This window comes from Euwallacea similis, chromosome 5 (assembly GCF_039881205.1).
Source record: "Euwallacea similis isolate ESF13 chromosome 5, ESF131.1, whole genome shotgun sequence".
In the NCBI taxonomy this organism is placed as follows: Eukaryota; Metazoa; Arthropoda; class Insecta; order Coleoptera; family Curculionidae; genus Euwallacea; species Euwallacea similis.
In genome coordinates, this window is record NC_089613.1 from 4,990,856 (window position 1) to 5,005,966 (window position 15,111).

Sequence of the window (15,111 nt, forward strand, 5' to 3'; positions counted from 1 at the left end):
CCAGGATAAAAATAAATCTATAAATGAAGAAAATTCACTAATGAATTGCTTCAAATATTAATTCAAATGTAATTAAGTAGTTGGTAGAAATTGACGTATAAAATAGTCTGTAGATTATAAGCTATTCACCGAAGAAAGTAAGTAAAATTATATTTACTACGGTGTCAAGTAAAATGCCATTCCATTTCAGATATCACAGTTTTTATTAATAAATGTTCTTTGAATATGCTTATTAATATTGAATTTAATGTTACGATATAAACAATAAACAAGTAATAAATCATAAATGACGGTAACCATATTTGCGAATATAGAAATTCTAATATAAACTTAATGCAAGTCCATGTTCAGTAAACTTCGCGAAGCACTTGTGGGAGCATATATTAGTAGGTACCAATCCACTACTTAATGAGCTATCTAAACTGTAATTCAGTAAGCAGTTTATGAGCAAAAACGTTCTTAATTCTAGCCTGATTTACAGTTAAATAATATCAAGTTGTTGCATGAAATCTTTATTCTACAGTAGCACCTCTAATTGAAGTTATCCGTTAATCCCATTCCCCAATATATACTGTTCCGGGGGGGACCGGAATGTAGCCCCTCGATGGTTGAGCTTGGAACCTGTAGAACATAGTGTAATGGTTATAAGGTGTACTTTGAGAAGATTCTGTGGTGTCTGAAAGAAAAAGAAAATATTTTTTTAATTACTGGGAACTTTATACAGGATGTTTCAGAATAGTTTTTCTACTGACTACTGTAGATTTCTGTGACCAAAATAAGAAAAAAAGTTCATACAAACATAAGTCCGTTTTCGGTTCTTGTTTGAAGCGCAAGGTGATAAAAAATTATTATTTTTTAGCTTCTTCCTAATAAGTCCCTTTCGGCATTCAATATTTTTTATGAAAATTAGAGAGCATAAAACAGGTGTAGAGACACATCTTTTGAGGAAAAAACTGTTTTGAACTTCACCAGTGGCGCCCAACACTGATGTGACCCTGAACATTTTAAATGAAAAATATGATACGCCGTTAGTTTAAAAGAAAATAAAAATAATATTCTGAATGCTTCATTTTTTGGCGAAAAAAAAGTCTCTTGAACATTTTTCATAACGTTAACCATTTTTCAAAGAGTGTGTGAAAATATGCGAAAAAGGGCCGGACATGAATTTTTTAATATTAGTTAGTAAGTAATGTTTTTTCTTCATGAAAATGGTTAACATTATGAAAAATACTCAAAAGACCTTATTTTTATAGAAACATGAAGCATTCAGAAAATTATTTATTAGTTTTTTTAACGAATAGCGTATCATATTTTTCGATTAAAATGTTCAGGATCGCATCAATGGGGATGCCACTGATGAAATTTCAAACATTGTTTTCCCCTTAAAAAGATGTGTTTCCACACCTATTTTACACTCCCCAATTTTCATTAAAAAATATTGAACGCCGGAAGGGACTGATTAGGAAAAAACATTAATTTTTTATCACCCTGTATTTCAAAGAGGAAGCTAAAACGGACCAATATTCGTATGAATTTGGCAGACTTATTTTGAAACGCCCAGTAGAGAAGATGATTTCCATGGAAACTAATAAAAGCCATCAGGGCATGCTTCATTTCATTACCTAATCCGCTGTCCAAACTCCTGGCACTCCACATTGCACTGGGATACAAGTTAGGATGTTTGACCTGAGACATTCTCCTCACGTGCTGTTCCATGGTACTCGGATGGTATGTAGGCTTCTGATGATATCCGTAAATTTGCTGGGTTGATGGTTCCTGCTGTTTGCTTAGTTTGCAGTTTTGTTGGTGGTACTTTTTGCCCGTCAATTTTGCCACAAAGTTCGGAATGCGGGCTCGCATGCCGCAGTAATAAGGGTCGTCTAAAGAGATTTAGTTGGATTAATTTTCGTTTATGGGTTTATGGAGATTCGCTGCTTGTGTTAAACTTTACGTCAGTTTAAAATATTCAGTCAAATCCAGAATAATATCATGGTGAGGTATTAAATTCGTGGGTTTATATGGTCATCTAACACACCTCACTTGAACACACTTAAGTTAACCTGGACTCATCCGAACTAGTCTTATTCACTAAATCCAAGCAAGACGTATGAATAACAGTAAGTTAAGTACGTATTTCTAAACAATATTAAATTAGTCAACTTTATGAATCTCTAATGATTTACCTGGCTGTTTCTTCTGTTTCTTAATTTTGGCCTTGTTCTTCGTAGAAGGAATCCTGCGTATTGAACTGGGAGGAGGAGCTTCCCGTGCTTGTTCCTCGTAATCGGGCTGAACACACAAATTTTTACACTTCATGACTACCCTTGAGTAACTGGAACTGACCTGCGGAATATTACAGGGCTCCAATTTCTTCCTCGGTGGAAGCTCTGGAGGATTTCCCTCCCTCTTGGAACTAATGCTCCCCCCACTGTTGCTGTCCTCATTGCCAGTGGAGTTGTTGCTGTATTGCTGGCTGTTGCTTTTCCCATTGACCAGAGAAGTTTTCGAGCTTGCGCATATTGAATAATTCCCTTCTTCTATTGGAGTGGGGGCAGAGCCTCTCATTGGAGAGGAGACGTCTTAAAAAACTCTATATTATTCTATGCACATAGATAAAAAGGTTTTAAACTACCTATAGGGATTTGGGATTTTAGCATATCAATTGCGACTAAATTAACCACTAACATCCATAAAGGGGATTTAAGCACGTCTTGTTCGTTCTTCACGAAAGCTATCGCACTCAGGCATTGATTTTCCAATCGTCTCCTATTGGGATATGCCCGTTTTAGTTCATTATTCACATTAACCTGCAAAGAAGTATTAAACAAATTCAAATAATAACTTAGAGTTTAGTGGTGTTACTTGAAATTTCTTCATATCAAACAATGTAAATGCCTTATTCGGAGGTAGAACCCCATGAGGTAACTTCAAGACTTCACTTGATATGGCACTCTCTTCGTCTAAAGTCGTGTGTCTGACGAACACGTTTGAGCGAGACAGTCTTTTGATTAGGATATTGCCACTTTCGTCCATTTTTATTTTCACGCCCTGCATCAAAAATTAGTAAACTTAAAATTAGTTTATACTTTTTCGCACACAAAGTCCTGGTCATTTTGCTAAAACCAACAAGTTTCCACACAAACGCTGAAATCAGCTTTTTTGATATTTGGATGGTTTCCACGGAAACCATTTAATACAGTTTCCATGGAAACCATCTAATACAGGTTGGAACAGTCAAATTGATTAAATTGTATATCTGCATATTTCAAAATATGTGAAAAAAATACCTAAAAACGTCAATTTTATTATTCTGAAATTACATTTTGAAATGTAAAAATTTTATCCCTAAATTCAATTCCCTTTGAGTGATAATAGCAACCCCCAAAATTTAAAAAAAAATTTTAAATTGAAAGTATGGGTTTGTGATACTTCATTTGAAAGGTCATTTTCTATTCAAAATTGATGTGGTTTTAAACTTTATTTGAAACAATAATAGACAACAAATAAATTCATGTAATTGAGGAAATTCTCTACAGCAAAGTAAAAACTTATAAACTAGCACCACTTCGTTATTAATAATGCAATAAAATAACAAAACAAATCAATGTTAATTAACATACTTCGACTTAACTTTTCCAAATCGGTGGATAGCGAAGCGAGGATCGCTAGAATGGCCAGCACGATCACCGGATCTTACTCCATTAGAATTCTTCTTATGGGGATATGTGAAGAGTATGGTTTACGAAACTAAACCACGCGATCTAGTTGATTTAAAAAGAAGAATAACGGTTACGATTAGATCGGTTACTCTCAGATGTTGATTAATGTTAGAAGACATTTTTATCTACGGTTAGGATACTGCCAAGAGGTTCATGGCATACATTTTGAACATCTCATAGAAGATTGAGATTGATTTATTTTAAATGGTATTAGTTATTAAGTTTCAAGTTTATTGTGGAGAATGTCGTCAATTACATGAATTTATTTTTTTCTATTATTCTTTGCAATCAAATTTAAAACCATAGCAGTTTTGAATAAAGAATGAAAAGACTCTTCCATTGAGGTATCATAAACCCATGCTTACCATTTAAAAATTTTGGAATTGCAATTGTCACGCAAAAGGGGTTAAATTTAGGGATAAAAATTTCACGTTACTGGATGTAATTTCTGATTTTAAAATTGACATGTTTCGGTATTTTTTTACATATATTGAAATATGCAGATATTCCATTTGGCTATTTCACCCTGTATAATTCAACGGTTCGTATCTGTAAACAGGCAGCCGATTAATTAATTTTTACGTTTCTGTGGAAATTATCCTTTTGGTAAAATTAACAGGACTTTGATATTGGCCGAGAACTTACATGGCCTATGTGTCTTCGGCATTCTTCAGTTCTCTTGTCTCTGAGGGGATTTTCAAATCCTGATAATCCGATCCTGGATTGAGGTCAATGATAACTGTTAGTGACGAAGAGAATGATATTAATTGTTTGGAAGTTACCTGAATCCATCAAATCCAGAGTCGGATCCGTTGACGGTCAAAACTGGAGCCCTGGCATAGGCTTTCGCCACTCTTCGATTTCTTTCGAGAACGATGACTTTGGACCAGATTTCGTCATCGATTTGGTTCCATTTATTGAGTACTTCTTGAATGTGATCCTGTTGGAAGATTCACTGTTATTTTGGTCCTAAGAATAATATAACAATATGTGTCTTCAAATATATTTCTGTAGCACTTTCTGTCGTCTGTAAAGAAGCAATCTCCCACTAGAAGTGATGTGAAGTCCATATTTATATTCGTCAAATTCTTCTCATGAAGAATCTTCCAATAATTGTTTTAAGAAGGTTCTTACTTTTTTTTCTTAGATTCAGCTTCCCAATACATCTATCTTGAACTCTTCTGTTTATTCCCTAATTAACCAGAAAATTTGAAAGCTTTGAAGAAAAACTATGCAGTACAAATCGACATAAAGCAGTGACGTAGTGTGGTTTTAAAATATTTGCAATTTACTGATTAAAACATTGTTTCCGTATTAATTTTTTGATCCTTCACCAATAAGCGTGTGTAAAGCTGCATTTTGCACACTCATTTAGGTGTGTAAAGTTGATCTACACACATCCCAGGTATTTATCCTTTGTTTTTGTTTACATTGCGGCAGTTAAAGCAGTACAAACATGTAAATATCTACATAGATAATTCTGTAGGTTCTACCATATAGAGTAAATGTCTTAAAAGTTCAGCCAATATCGGGATTGTTGCTTAATACCGCAACATGGTGCCGAGTACCGTCGTTCTTTTAACTTGCAAAATAATTCGCAAGGTCGTTTATTAATGTGTAGCAAAACGGTACTGTGTTGTGCAAGGCATATATTATCGTATATGTATAATTCAATGTTTTTTTTAAAATTTTTCTTTATATGTTTATGCGTACATGATTTTAAATGAATGCAAGAAAAGCATTGGGAAATTCTAAATAAAATTCAGGTGTCTTGAAGGTAGTGAAAATGCTAAATCTCTGTTCTGAAACAGATTGTTGCGGAAAATGTTATTTTTTGCACTAGTTGCGCAATGCGATACTTCAGAACATCCACTAAATTCTGCAAATTTCACATGTTTAGACTCTGCCGTAATATCAGTTAAACAGGTACCTACACCTACTATCCTCGACCTACTCGTATGTACCTCACAATTTAAAATAATTTATTCAAGTATTTAAATTTCGTTTAAAAACCATGTAAGTGATCACATAACGCACTGTACAGGGTTCGGTTTATTTTTGCATTTATTGCCTTTAATAATCCTCTTATAATGTCAAACGTTTGCAGGGATTATTTCATCATCATGCGCTTTAACTTATTCAAGAGTATCGGATAAAAAAAATTAAACGCAGCGGCTAAACATGAAGGATAGTCTCACAGAAATCACATAAAAATTCCTGAATTGCGCAACTCGGCCTTTTATATGGCCGAAGATTTCACTATCCGTCCATGTGAAATTTTCTCTTTATTTATACGGGGTAATTGGAACATCCTTTTATAGAATTAATTAAAATTTTTCAGTTTCACACTCAGTCTCCTTGGTATTATTCGATTGCGCAATTTGGATTTTGCATAAGGTTCGATTTTTTTTGACATAACGCTTGAAAATTTCTAGTTTATGAAAAAAAGTGCGTTATTTTGTTTTTGTGAGGAAAGTACCTTGAAAAGTTTTTCTTTTTGGTACCATACATCCTCAGAGTCTTCAGGTTGTCCATTGGACAACAGGTTGATGTCGTCCCTGGATTTGGAGAGGATTTTCCTTCTGGATACCATCATTGGATGTTATCTGAAACAAAAGAATTTTTTTAATTTCGAGTTTAGCATCTCTTTGGTTATTACTTGTTAATAGAGCAATACAAAAATTAACCGAAAAAAAACCACAAAAATTGGGATAATCAATATTGTCTTTAATCGTCAGTATTTTGATACAAAAATTAAAACACTATAAACATTCATGCTAAGCAAATGAAGAGTTTAATGGTGATATTTTAAGAGCTTTCTTCAACTTAGTAATTTCATCCTTTATTTTAGTGAAATCTAGAGACGCAGCATTAGGATATTTTCCTACAATGAAGACGCTGACAAAAATCATGGTAAGTACGCTAATGTAGCTTTACGTGAGGATATTCTTAAGTGCCTTCTCCAGTTTAAGAAATTTATACTTTAACTCAGTAAAATCCAGAGGCGTAACCTGGCTGGTTGAAGGAACAAATTTTCTCATGAATTTTTTAGTAGACATTCTCATACGATCAAAACAATGCGAGTAATCATAGTGCGCACGCTAATGTAGTTTTACGTTGTGATACTCACAAGTGTCTTCTTCAGTTTAGTAAATTTCTGCTTTGTCTGAGTACAATCCAGAAGTGTAGCCCAAGCTACTTAAATGAAACTTACGCTCTACTTCAGTTTTCATTCCTTCTGCATGTTTCGTTTTCTCTGGGAAACCCCCCATTGCAATTCTAGGACCGATATACTCCAATTCCGGAACTATGTCATTGAAGTCTGTGGTGGCCGTCTTGCAGCTTTTCACAGCATTGTTATAAACATACAATCTCTATTTGCCATCTTGCAGACAACTTGACTTTATATGAGTAAGAGGACTCGAGTTACGAGCAGCAGCATCACACTCGAACCTTTAAGAACATGGACGGCCGGGGAAGCCCGGCGGGCCAGGTCTGATAAGTCCGACCTGGATCGTCCGGTTTCCCCAGTCAGACCTTGATGGATTTTTTTGCCTCTCGTGAGGGGACACCTTTAAAAAGCACCCTCTTCTGTTGACGATCAGATAGGGTAGTCGGGAATTTTTGTCACTGTTAAACCCCAACGGGGAATCTTCTGCAACCGCCGTAAGGCATTTCTTCAGGATTTCTTCCTTGTTTGTACACTTTTATCTTCCTTTCTTTTCGTCTCTTTAATCCTGTTCCTTTATCGTGAGTATTTCCTCCACATAATTTGCAATCATTATGAACGTCATACGTATCATCCCTGCAGTATTGGTTGTGTCAGATTCTATTTTCCCTAATGCCCTATTGGAAATTGTACCAGATGAAAGCTGTTCACATTATGTTTCCTATCTACCCAAGTTCTAACTTCTGGAAATATGTTGGTCTTTGTCCATTAACTTCTTCCATCCATCAGTCCTGTTCATTAGGCTTTTGGCACGCTTCCATAGTTCTCCCTCTCTAATTTTCTTTCTACTTTATTATTTTATCACTTTTTTTCTTTCTTTTTTATTTCTTTCCATTGTCATGAGGTCCAAAGGCATTTGTCCATTAATTACCTGTATTAACGATGTTGAGGCTGTTCTATCTGCTCTATTACTTCTAGGTGCAATTTTTTGCTGAAATGATAGCACTTTGTTTCTTGGTTTATTATACAGGATTGCTGATTAGTGTGTAAAGTGCAATATTTCAGTAAATGTGAGTTTTAAAAGGAAATGTTTCATATGTAAGTTTTTGCTCACTAAGAGGTGCAAATTTTAAAATGTACAGAGTCCGTCATAAAACTGGTAGGACCAAATTTTCTTTTTTTTAATGAAACCCCCAAATTTTTTGGCCATATTCGAATTTATTATCAAATTTTAAGGTCAGTTTATGTAAAAGGTTTTATGTAAAAAATTTGCCGTTTCCGAGTTATTCAGAAAAATTCGAAAATTTTGATAGCTGCAAGTCTCATGGAAATCGGTGCTGTACCATAACCGCTGCGAATTTTAGAATTGGTTTTATGGGACTCCAAGAGAATTTAATAAGCTATGTTTGAACGTGTTTTAATTAAAAAAAAGTTTTCCATAATCCTCGAAATAGGCTGCCGAAATTGCATGACTTCAAACCTCAATACCTTGCTTATTTCAAATGGAATGCCCCAATTTTCTCGACGGCATCATGTTCAAAATCCAAAAATGCGCGAAACTACGGGAAATTACTTTATTTTTATGCAAACGAGGCATTCACAACAAATTATCAAATTGTCCTCCATTTCGATCAGAACGCGGTTGCAGTCTTACCAGAAAAAAACCTATTTATTTATTAACTAAAAAGATAATATTAACGAAAGATACATTAGAATTAACGTGCGATTTTGAATACAAAATAATAATACAGCTATCGATAATCACGAAAAATGTCAAAATGACATTGGACGTCATCTGGCATCGCTTAACATTTGTCTATAGTGACGTCACAGATAAGACATTTAGAAGCCAAAAAGGGGCAATTTTCGGGATCTTAGAAATGGCTGGGTTTAGGGTAATGTTAACAAGAGTTGTAGATTTTTGAATTTTGAACACGATGTCCTTGAGAAAATTTCGTTTGAAATAAGCTAGTTGTTGAGGTTTAAAGTCGAGCAACTTCGGAGGCCGATTTAGGGGGTCATGAAAAACTTTTTTTTTAATTGAAACATGTCAAGATGTAGCTCATTAGGTATTGTTGGAGACCCATAAGACCGATTCCGAAATTTTATTTCATTAGCAACGATTAGGGTACAGCACCGATTTCCGTGAGACCTTACTGCTATGAAAATTTTAGAATTTTTGCGAATAATTCGCAAACGGTAAATTTTGAACATAAGACTCTTTACATAAACGGATCTTAACATTTGACCGTAAATTTGAAAATGGGAAAAAATTGGGGATTCCATTTAAAAAAACATAATTTGGTCCTATCACACTTTTATGACGGACCCTGTACATTTGAAAATAATTTTAAAATATGCACCTATTAACGACTAAAAACTTTGATATGAAATATTTCCTTCTAAAACTCGTATTTATTGAGATATCGCACTTTGATCTACTACACTAATGATCAACTGTATTTTAATGCACTACTTCATATTGGAGCTGCATACAGCACAATTGATTTAGATACTCTTGCCAGCACTTGCATTTTTCTGTCGTTTATTTCTCCAATTCTCGGCATTATTCTTCTTAGGGCTGTTACAAGTCTGAAATCTTGATGGCTGGGGTCTCCCGGTCTGAACCCTTGATGGTAAGGTTTTAACCGTTGGACGTGTAGTCTTAGCTGTCGAGGTCCGACCAAATAGGCCACGTTAGCACCAATTCTTACAATTTTGAAAAAGCCGTAAAATGAAGGTCCCTGAAATTGCTTTTTTCAGGGATCTCAACTAAGGTAACCAAGATCTGATCCGTATCACTCCATCACACCAAAAGCGGCACGGTGGGAATCTCCCAGAGTTCAATAGACTTCCACAAGAAAATTTTCGAATTAGAAGGTATCCGCAATTAGTGTTGGATCGATCTTTGGCAACCTCCTGGGAACTCAAACTACTTTTCAAGTATTTACATGAGAGAATGCGTGACCGCAATTGCGAGTATACCGTGTGGCTCTAAATTACCCCCACTCAATTTTTTAACAAATTGTTATTTTTTCAAAATTCAAAAGCAGCATTGAATAGGACAAAAAATACTATCTTTTGATATTACATTTTTTTTAATGTTGCCTCCATCACCGGTAGCGCAAAATGACCGATTTCTTATAATTGAAATATGGGTCAAGTGACGCCTTATTTTAAATTAAAAGTCTTTCCAAACTATATTTAATGGTGTATTGTCACTCAAAATTTATCAGTTAATTTTTGAGAAACACAATTATTTTGGTAAAAAATGTAGTACAAATTCAATGAAATAGTATCTAAACAATGAAAAAACTTGTTTGTTGATAGGAAATTAGTTTGTTTCCGATTTAGTGGTTACAAACAGTTTTGGTTATTTTTGTTTATTGATTTTTTTCTTTTTTTAACCTAAGACTGTCTGTAAGCAGAAAAGCGAAAACAAATCAATTTCCTATCAACGAATACGTCTTTTTATTATTTACGTACTACCTAACTCAGTTTGTATTGCATTTTGTAGCAAATTTATAACTATTTTTTTCAAAAACTAATTTATCGATTTTGAATCGCAATATACCATTGAATGTAGTTTCGAAAGGTCTTTAATTTGAGGTGTCACTTGACCCTTGTTTCAATTTAACGAAATTAGTCATTTTGCGTTACCGATGATGGAGGTAACGTTAAAAAAAATTAATGTCAAAAGATAATTTTTTTGTCCTATTTAATGCTGCTTTCAAATTTTTTAAAAATGATAATTTGTTAAAAATGTTACAGGGGAGGTACAATTTAAGGCTTCACGATATCTTAATATCATAAGTGGGACGGGGGTTCGCGTCTGACCCTAAACAAATTAAGACAGAGATTGCTCAGAAGCTGGCGCTCAGAATAATAGCTCAGAAAAAGGCACTATGAGAAGTTATTGATAAACTGGCGCAATTACAGCTAAAACCTGATTAATGGAGCTTAATGGCAAGCCTTCCTGCACTCTTCTGCTCTCAAGCTTCAGCAGACGCGACCTCACGAACACTCTTATTTCTGGCTTCCTAGTTACTTCTACAAGAACCAAAAATGGGCATTTAGCAAACAAACAACATTTTAATTGAATCAATTAAAATTCCATATATTCCATGGCGCAACGCGAGAGCCACCTTCTCAAACCCCGATTTTCGTCATAATCGCTTTTGCGGCCTTAATCCCGAAATTAAATGCCGTGTCTACCTCTTTATCCGCAATTTCAACGCTAATGTAAAGTCAAAACAAACATATAAACCGGTTTATCGGTTATGTAAATTTAAAATTAACAACTCAATAACGATTATTAAAAACGTAAGCGTGCAAGAGTGAAAGTCTACTGGCGTTGAATATGTAGTAGCTTGAGCTGTATATGTGCACATTACGGATCATGTAACAGCAGTGAAATATCTCCCGACAATATAGGAAGAATATGAATTTCTTTAAAGCGAAGATGAAACGGAACCCACAAAAACGAAAACCCGAAGCTGATTTTCTTCTGGTCCGTAACTGGAACCTGCGGTAGCAAATTAATGATGCAAAATTGCGGTTCGAATAACGTTCAAGAGATCACGCCTTCATCATGCATCATGGAAAGAGTTTGCTTTCCATTATTCTTATTGTTTAACAAGCGAATGTATTAATTAGGCAGAGAAAAAGCCCACATTAGCGTACAATGGCACGTTTAAGGGGTTTATTATAGCAAATTAAGCTAATGGATGTGTAATTAAATTTCAAGATTTCTTCACATTTAATAAATGCCACTGTCGTTTGTATGTGAAGGTTTAGGCTTAAATTACCATATGAAGCTGCTTAAACATTCATATTAACAAATTCGATATCCGCACCAAATATTTCTCCTTTCCCTGTTTTTCCCACATGTTTCTGACACACTTCTTAAAAGCGTGTTAACCGCAGTGGGCGCCTCACTAAGACGTCGTTCTTGGTCTCTCGATCTCATTCGAGTTCTATACGGAAGACTTGACGATGGCAGTTAGGGCTAAACCATCGGTACGGATCTGGACGGCAAGACCCCTTACGCTGCCTCCCGAATCCTGGAAGCGCTAAAAGAGGTGGAACTAAAAGTGATTCTGAAAAGCACAGGGATGGTGCTCTTGTATGGGGAAAGAAGACTGCGAAGCTTGCGAGTCGCAGCTGAAAATATCACGATTAAGACTTAGGAAGCGGTAAAGTACCGTGGAATGTACCTGAACAGAAACTTAAAAATGACCACACACGTCTCGAGAATTCCTGTGAGGACTCCATGATAAATGTGCTTTGAGCAGGTGGATCGGGATCCCGCAAGAGAAGATTGCTGTGTAGGGTCACTACATGCGACACGGGGCTCCCGCATGTTAAAAGCAATTGAATTAAACTACTATAAGAAGATGTGGAAGTTAAACAGGAGACTTAATCACTGCAAGTGCCCATAGAACGGCGCCCACGACCACCTTGGAGGGTATAACAGAATCCCATCTATCTTCGCCTGAAGAAGTAGTCCAGTATCTCCAAAAACGGCATTAGACGAAAGCGGGAGGCATTTAATGGAGGCTAGGCCGAGAGTACCATGGCTGGATCAAAGTTCTCATTCCGGATTTGAAGGTATGGGTGGACCGCGGGTGAGGAGAGGGGGACTATTATCTGAGCTAGGAATTTACTGGACATGGAGTATTCTATTCCAGAATTGGCAAGCTCATGAGTGTTGGTTGTGTGGATGCCCCGGTTTACGTGATAATCAAATGCAAAAAATTTGCTAATCTGAGGACACAATTTAACAGCTCCTGTATGGAGAAATTTCATATTTGCCATATCCATTTCTTTTTAAGATTCAAGGAACACTGGGAGGCAATTGGGTTCATTCAGGATTTGAACATTCACTTGAAGCAGTTATTATGCCCATATAAAATGCACATCAGCCTCTGCTGTCCCCTAAGCAAAGATTTGAATAAGAGAAAGGAGCACTTATCAGGTTAAAACCTGATTGAATTAGCAATAAAGCGAGTTTTCCTTATATCAATCTCAATCGACATGTTTAAAATTCGAGTTTTGCCGATATCCATTATCTAATCAATTAATATTTTCAGTTTAATTCGTTTCCTCGTTTAAATTAGCTTTCGAAGTGCTACTTAGGGTTTTAATTAACCATGCTATCTATTAATAGCAGCACTGAAATGGTCATTTTAGCTACATTCAATGCAGCTTCAAGGGTATTTACTTTTAAGGATAAAGAGGACTTTTCATCCTTAAAGAACATGCTAAAAGATAGAAGAGCAAAGAAGCTTCTAGCGCTTCTTCTATACCGAAACCAATAAATAATACAAAAATTTGCATGTTACGTTAATAGTTTTTTACGGAATTTTGATTTCAAGTGAGTTAAATTCATGTACGCAAAATTATTGTCTTTTAATTTGGCAAAAATTGGGTTAGTTGAGATAAATTGCTATGTCTATTAGAAATTCAAAAGAACTTTAAAATATTTCCGAAATATAACATTTTTGGTAAAAAACTATGAAATTGCTTATGTTACGCCAATGATTTTCGATTTGACTCAATTTGTGGTTTATGTTTTTAACCTCACTTGTTACGACCCTGACTTTAGCAAAGCCATTTTAAAATGACTAAATTTCGTGTTTATACAGATCAATGGCGTAGGATCAAAGGTTTCGAGACCTCTTAGGAACTTTCAAAAATTAGACTGTAAACAAGTCGGAAAAATTGTTTATTAATTCAGTAAAATTCAAGGGCGTACGACGGATCGGTTTTACAAACTACATCAATTCCTTGGAAGTATATTTTTCTATAACAAAATCAGTACTACAATAATACATAAGTGTCGCCAATGATTGCCTATGCGCCTATGAGATTATAAAGAATTTCTATGAGGTTATTGTTTGAAGTTAGTTGCAACAAAATTATTATTTATTTCAGAAAAAATCAGAACCAAACACAAGCTAATTTATAATCTGAAGAACTTGTTCGGAAATTTGACAATTTTCTATAAAAAAAGGATTATTTAATAAAAATACCCGTGTTACGCCAGTGATTGTTGGTGGAATCATCGTTGCAAGTCACTTTATTAATTCAATAAAATTGATTTTTAATTCACTAAAAATCAGGATCGTACTAAGGGTATTTTCTAAGAGTTCTTCAAAATATGAAAATATTAAAAAAATCAATAATATTAATATATCTGTATTGCTTCAATAATTTTCCATATAATAAAAGTTTGAAGTGATTTCCTTAAGCGGACAAAATTGTTTTTAGTTCAGTAAGTTTCAGGAGCGTACGAGAGATTTTCCCAAATACATATGACATATTTTCAACATATTCAAAAAATCATTAATGTAAATTAGTATTTTTAGTCGTAAACAAGTTTCCCTAGTGGACAAAATTATTGTTTATGAAAATCAGTGGCGTACTAGGGCTTTCTTAAAAAAACTCTATGATTGTTTCTGTGATGTGATTAACTAGGAATGTCCTCTAATTTTAGAATTTGTTTTCATTATGTTGAACAAATTATGTACTAATTTTAATTGAAAATTGCCCCAAAGGAGAAAATTCCATTTAAATTTTGGGAAAAATATCAAGCAAAGTTTGATCTATAAATAAATTATTTTCGGGGAACAAAGGCGTTCGGTTGAGGATAGAAAGCCAGTTTCACGAAGATGCATGTGTAATGTAAAATTTCAACATACGTTTCTATGATGCAAATTTTATACTCTTGGAAATAGCAACGATTCATAGACTGTAATTTAAGTTAAATCCTTCAGAGCGGATCAGAAGTAAAACTCAATCTTCACTACTTCGATTATACTCAGTGTTTGAACTAATAGGCCTCCAAAAGAGAAGATTTGATTAAAGATTTTTTAATGGTTCAAAACGTGATTCTCTTTACGAAACTTTTCCTTCTTTTTTGTAACTAGAAACAGCAAGAAAAAAATACAACCACTTACCTTTCATCTCAGTGATAAATCCACACAAATCCCGTTAAATTCTCGATTTATCCGTTCACTAAATCAACCGAAGTTCAATTAATCAAGATCGAAAAGTTCGATGAGCGATTCTTTCGACAAAGACAATAATAAGCGCGATTAAAAATGTTGAATTGAAGGAACCGTGTATCGCGAGCTCAGCACCAGCGTAATCTGGTTGGTGTCTTAATTGGCATTCACTTCTTCGACTGCGGTACTTTCACAGCAAATGCCACTCGACTTA

General features: G+C 34.8%; 1 protein-coding gene across 1 annotated transcript; it reads right to left on the reverse strand.

Moving 5' to 3' along the window:
- Nucleotides 1-184: 184 nt before the first annotated feature.
- Nucleotides 185-15,111, reverse strand: LOC136409137 (uncharacterized). The gene is made up of 10 exons (XM_066390464.1): nucleotides 14,850-15,111; nucleotides 6,199-6,325; nucleotides 4,502-4,659; nucleotides 4,365-4,437; nucleotides 2,863-3,048; nucleotides 2,633-2,807; nucleotides 2,344-2,579; nucleotides 2,184-2,289; nucleotides 1,623-1,880; nucleotides 185-676 (listed from the first exon to the last, which is right to left on the reverse strand). Exons 2-10 carry the CDS (start codon nucleotides 6,313-6,315, stop codon nucleotides 549-551), a joined length of 1,437 nt encoding a protein of 478 aa, XP_066246561.1. The 5' UTR covers nucleotides 6,316-6,325; nucleotides 14,850-15,111; the 3' UTR covers nucleotides 185-548.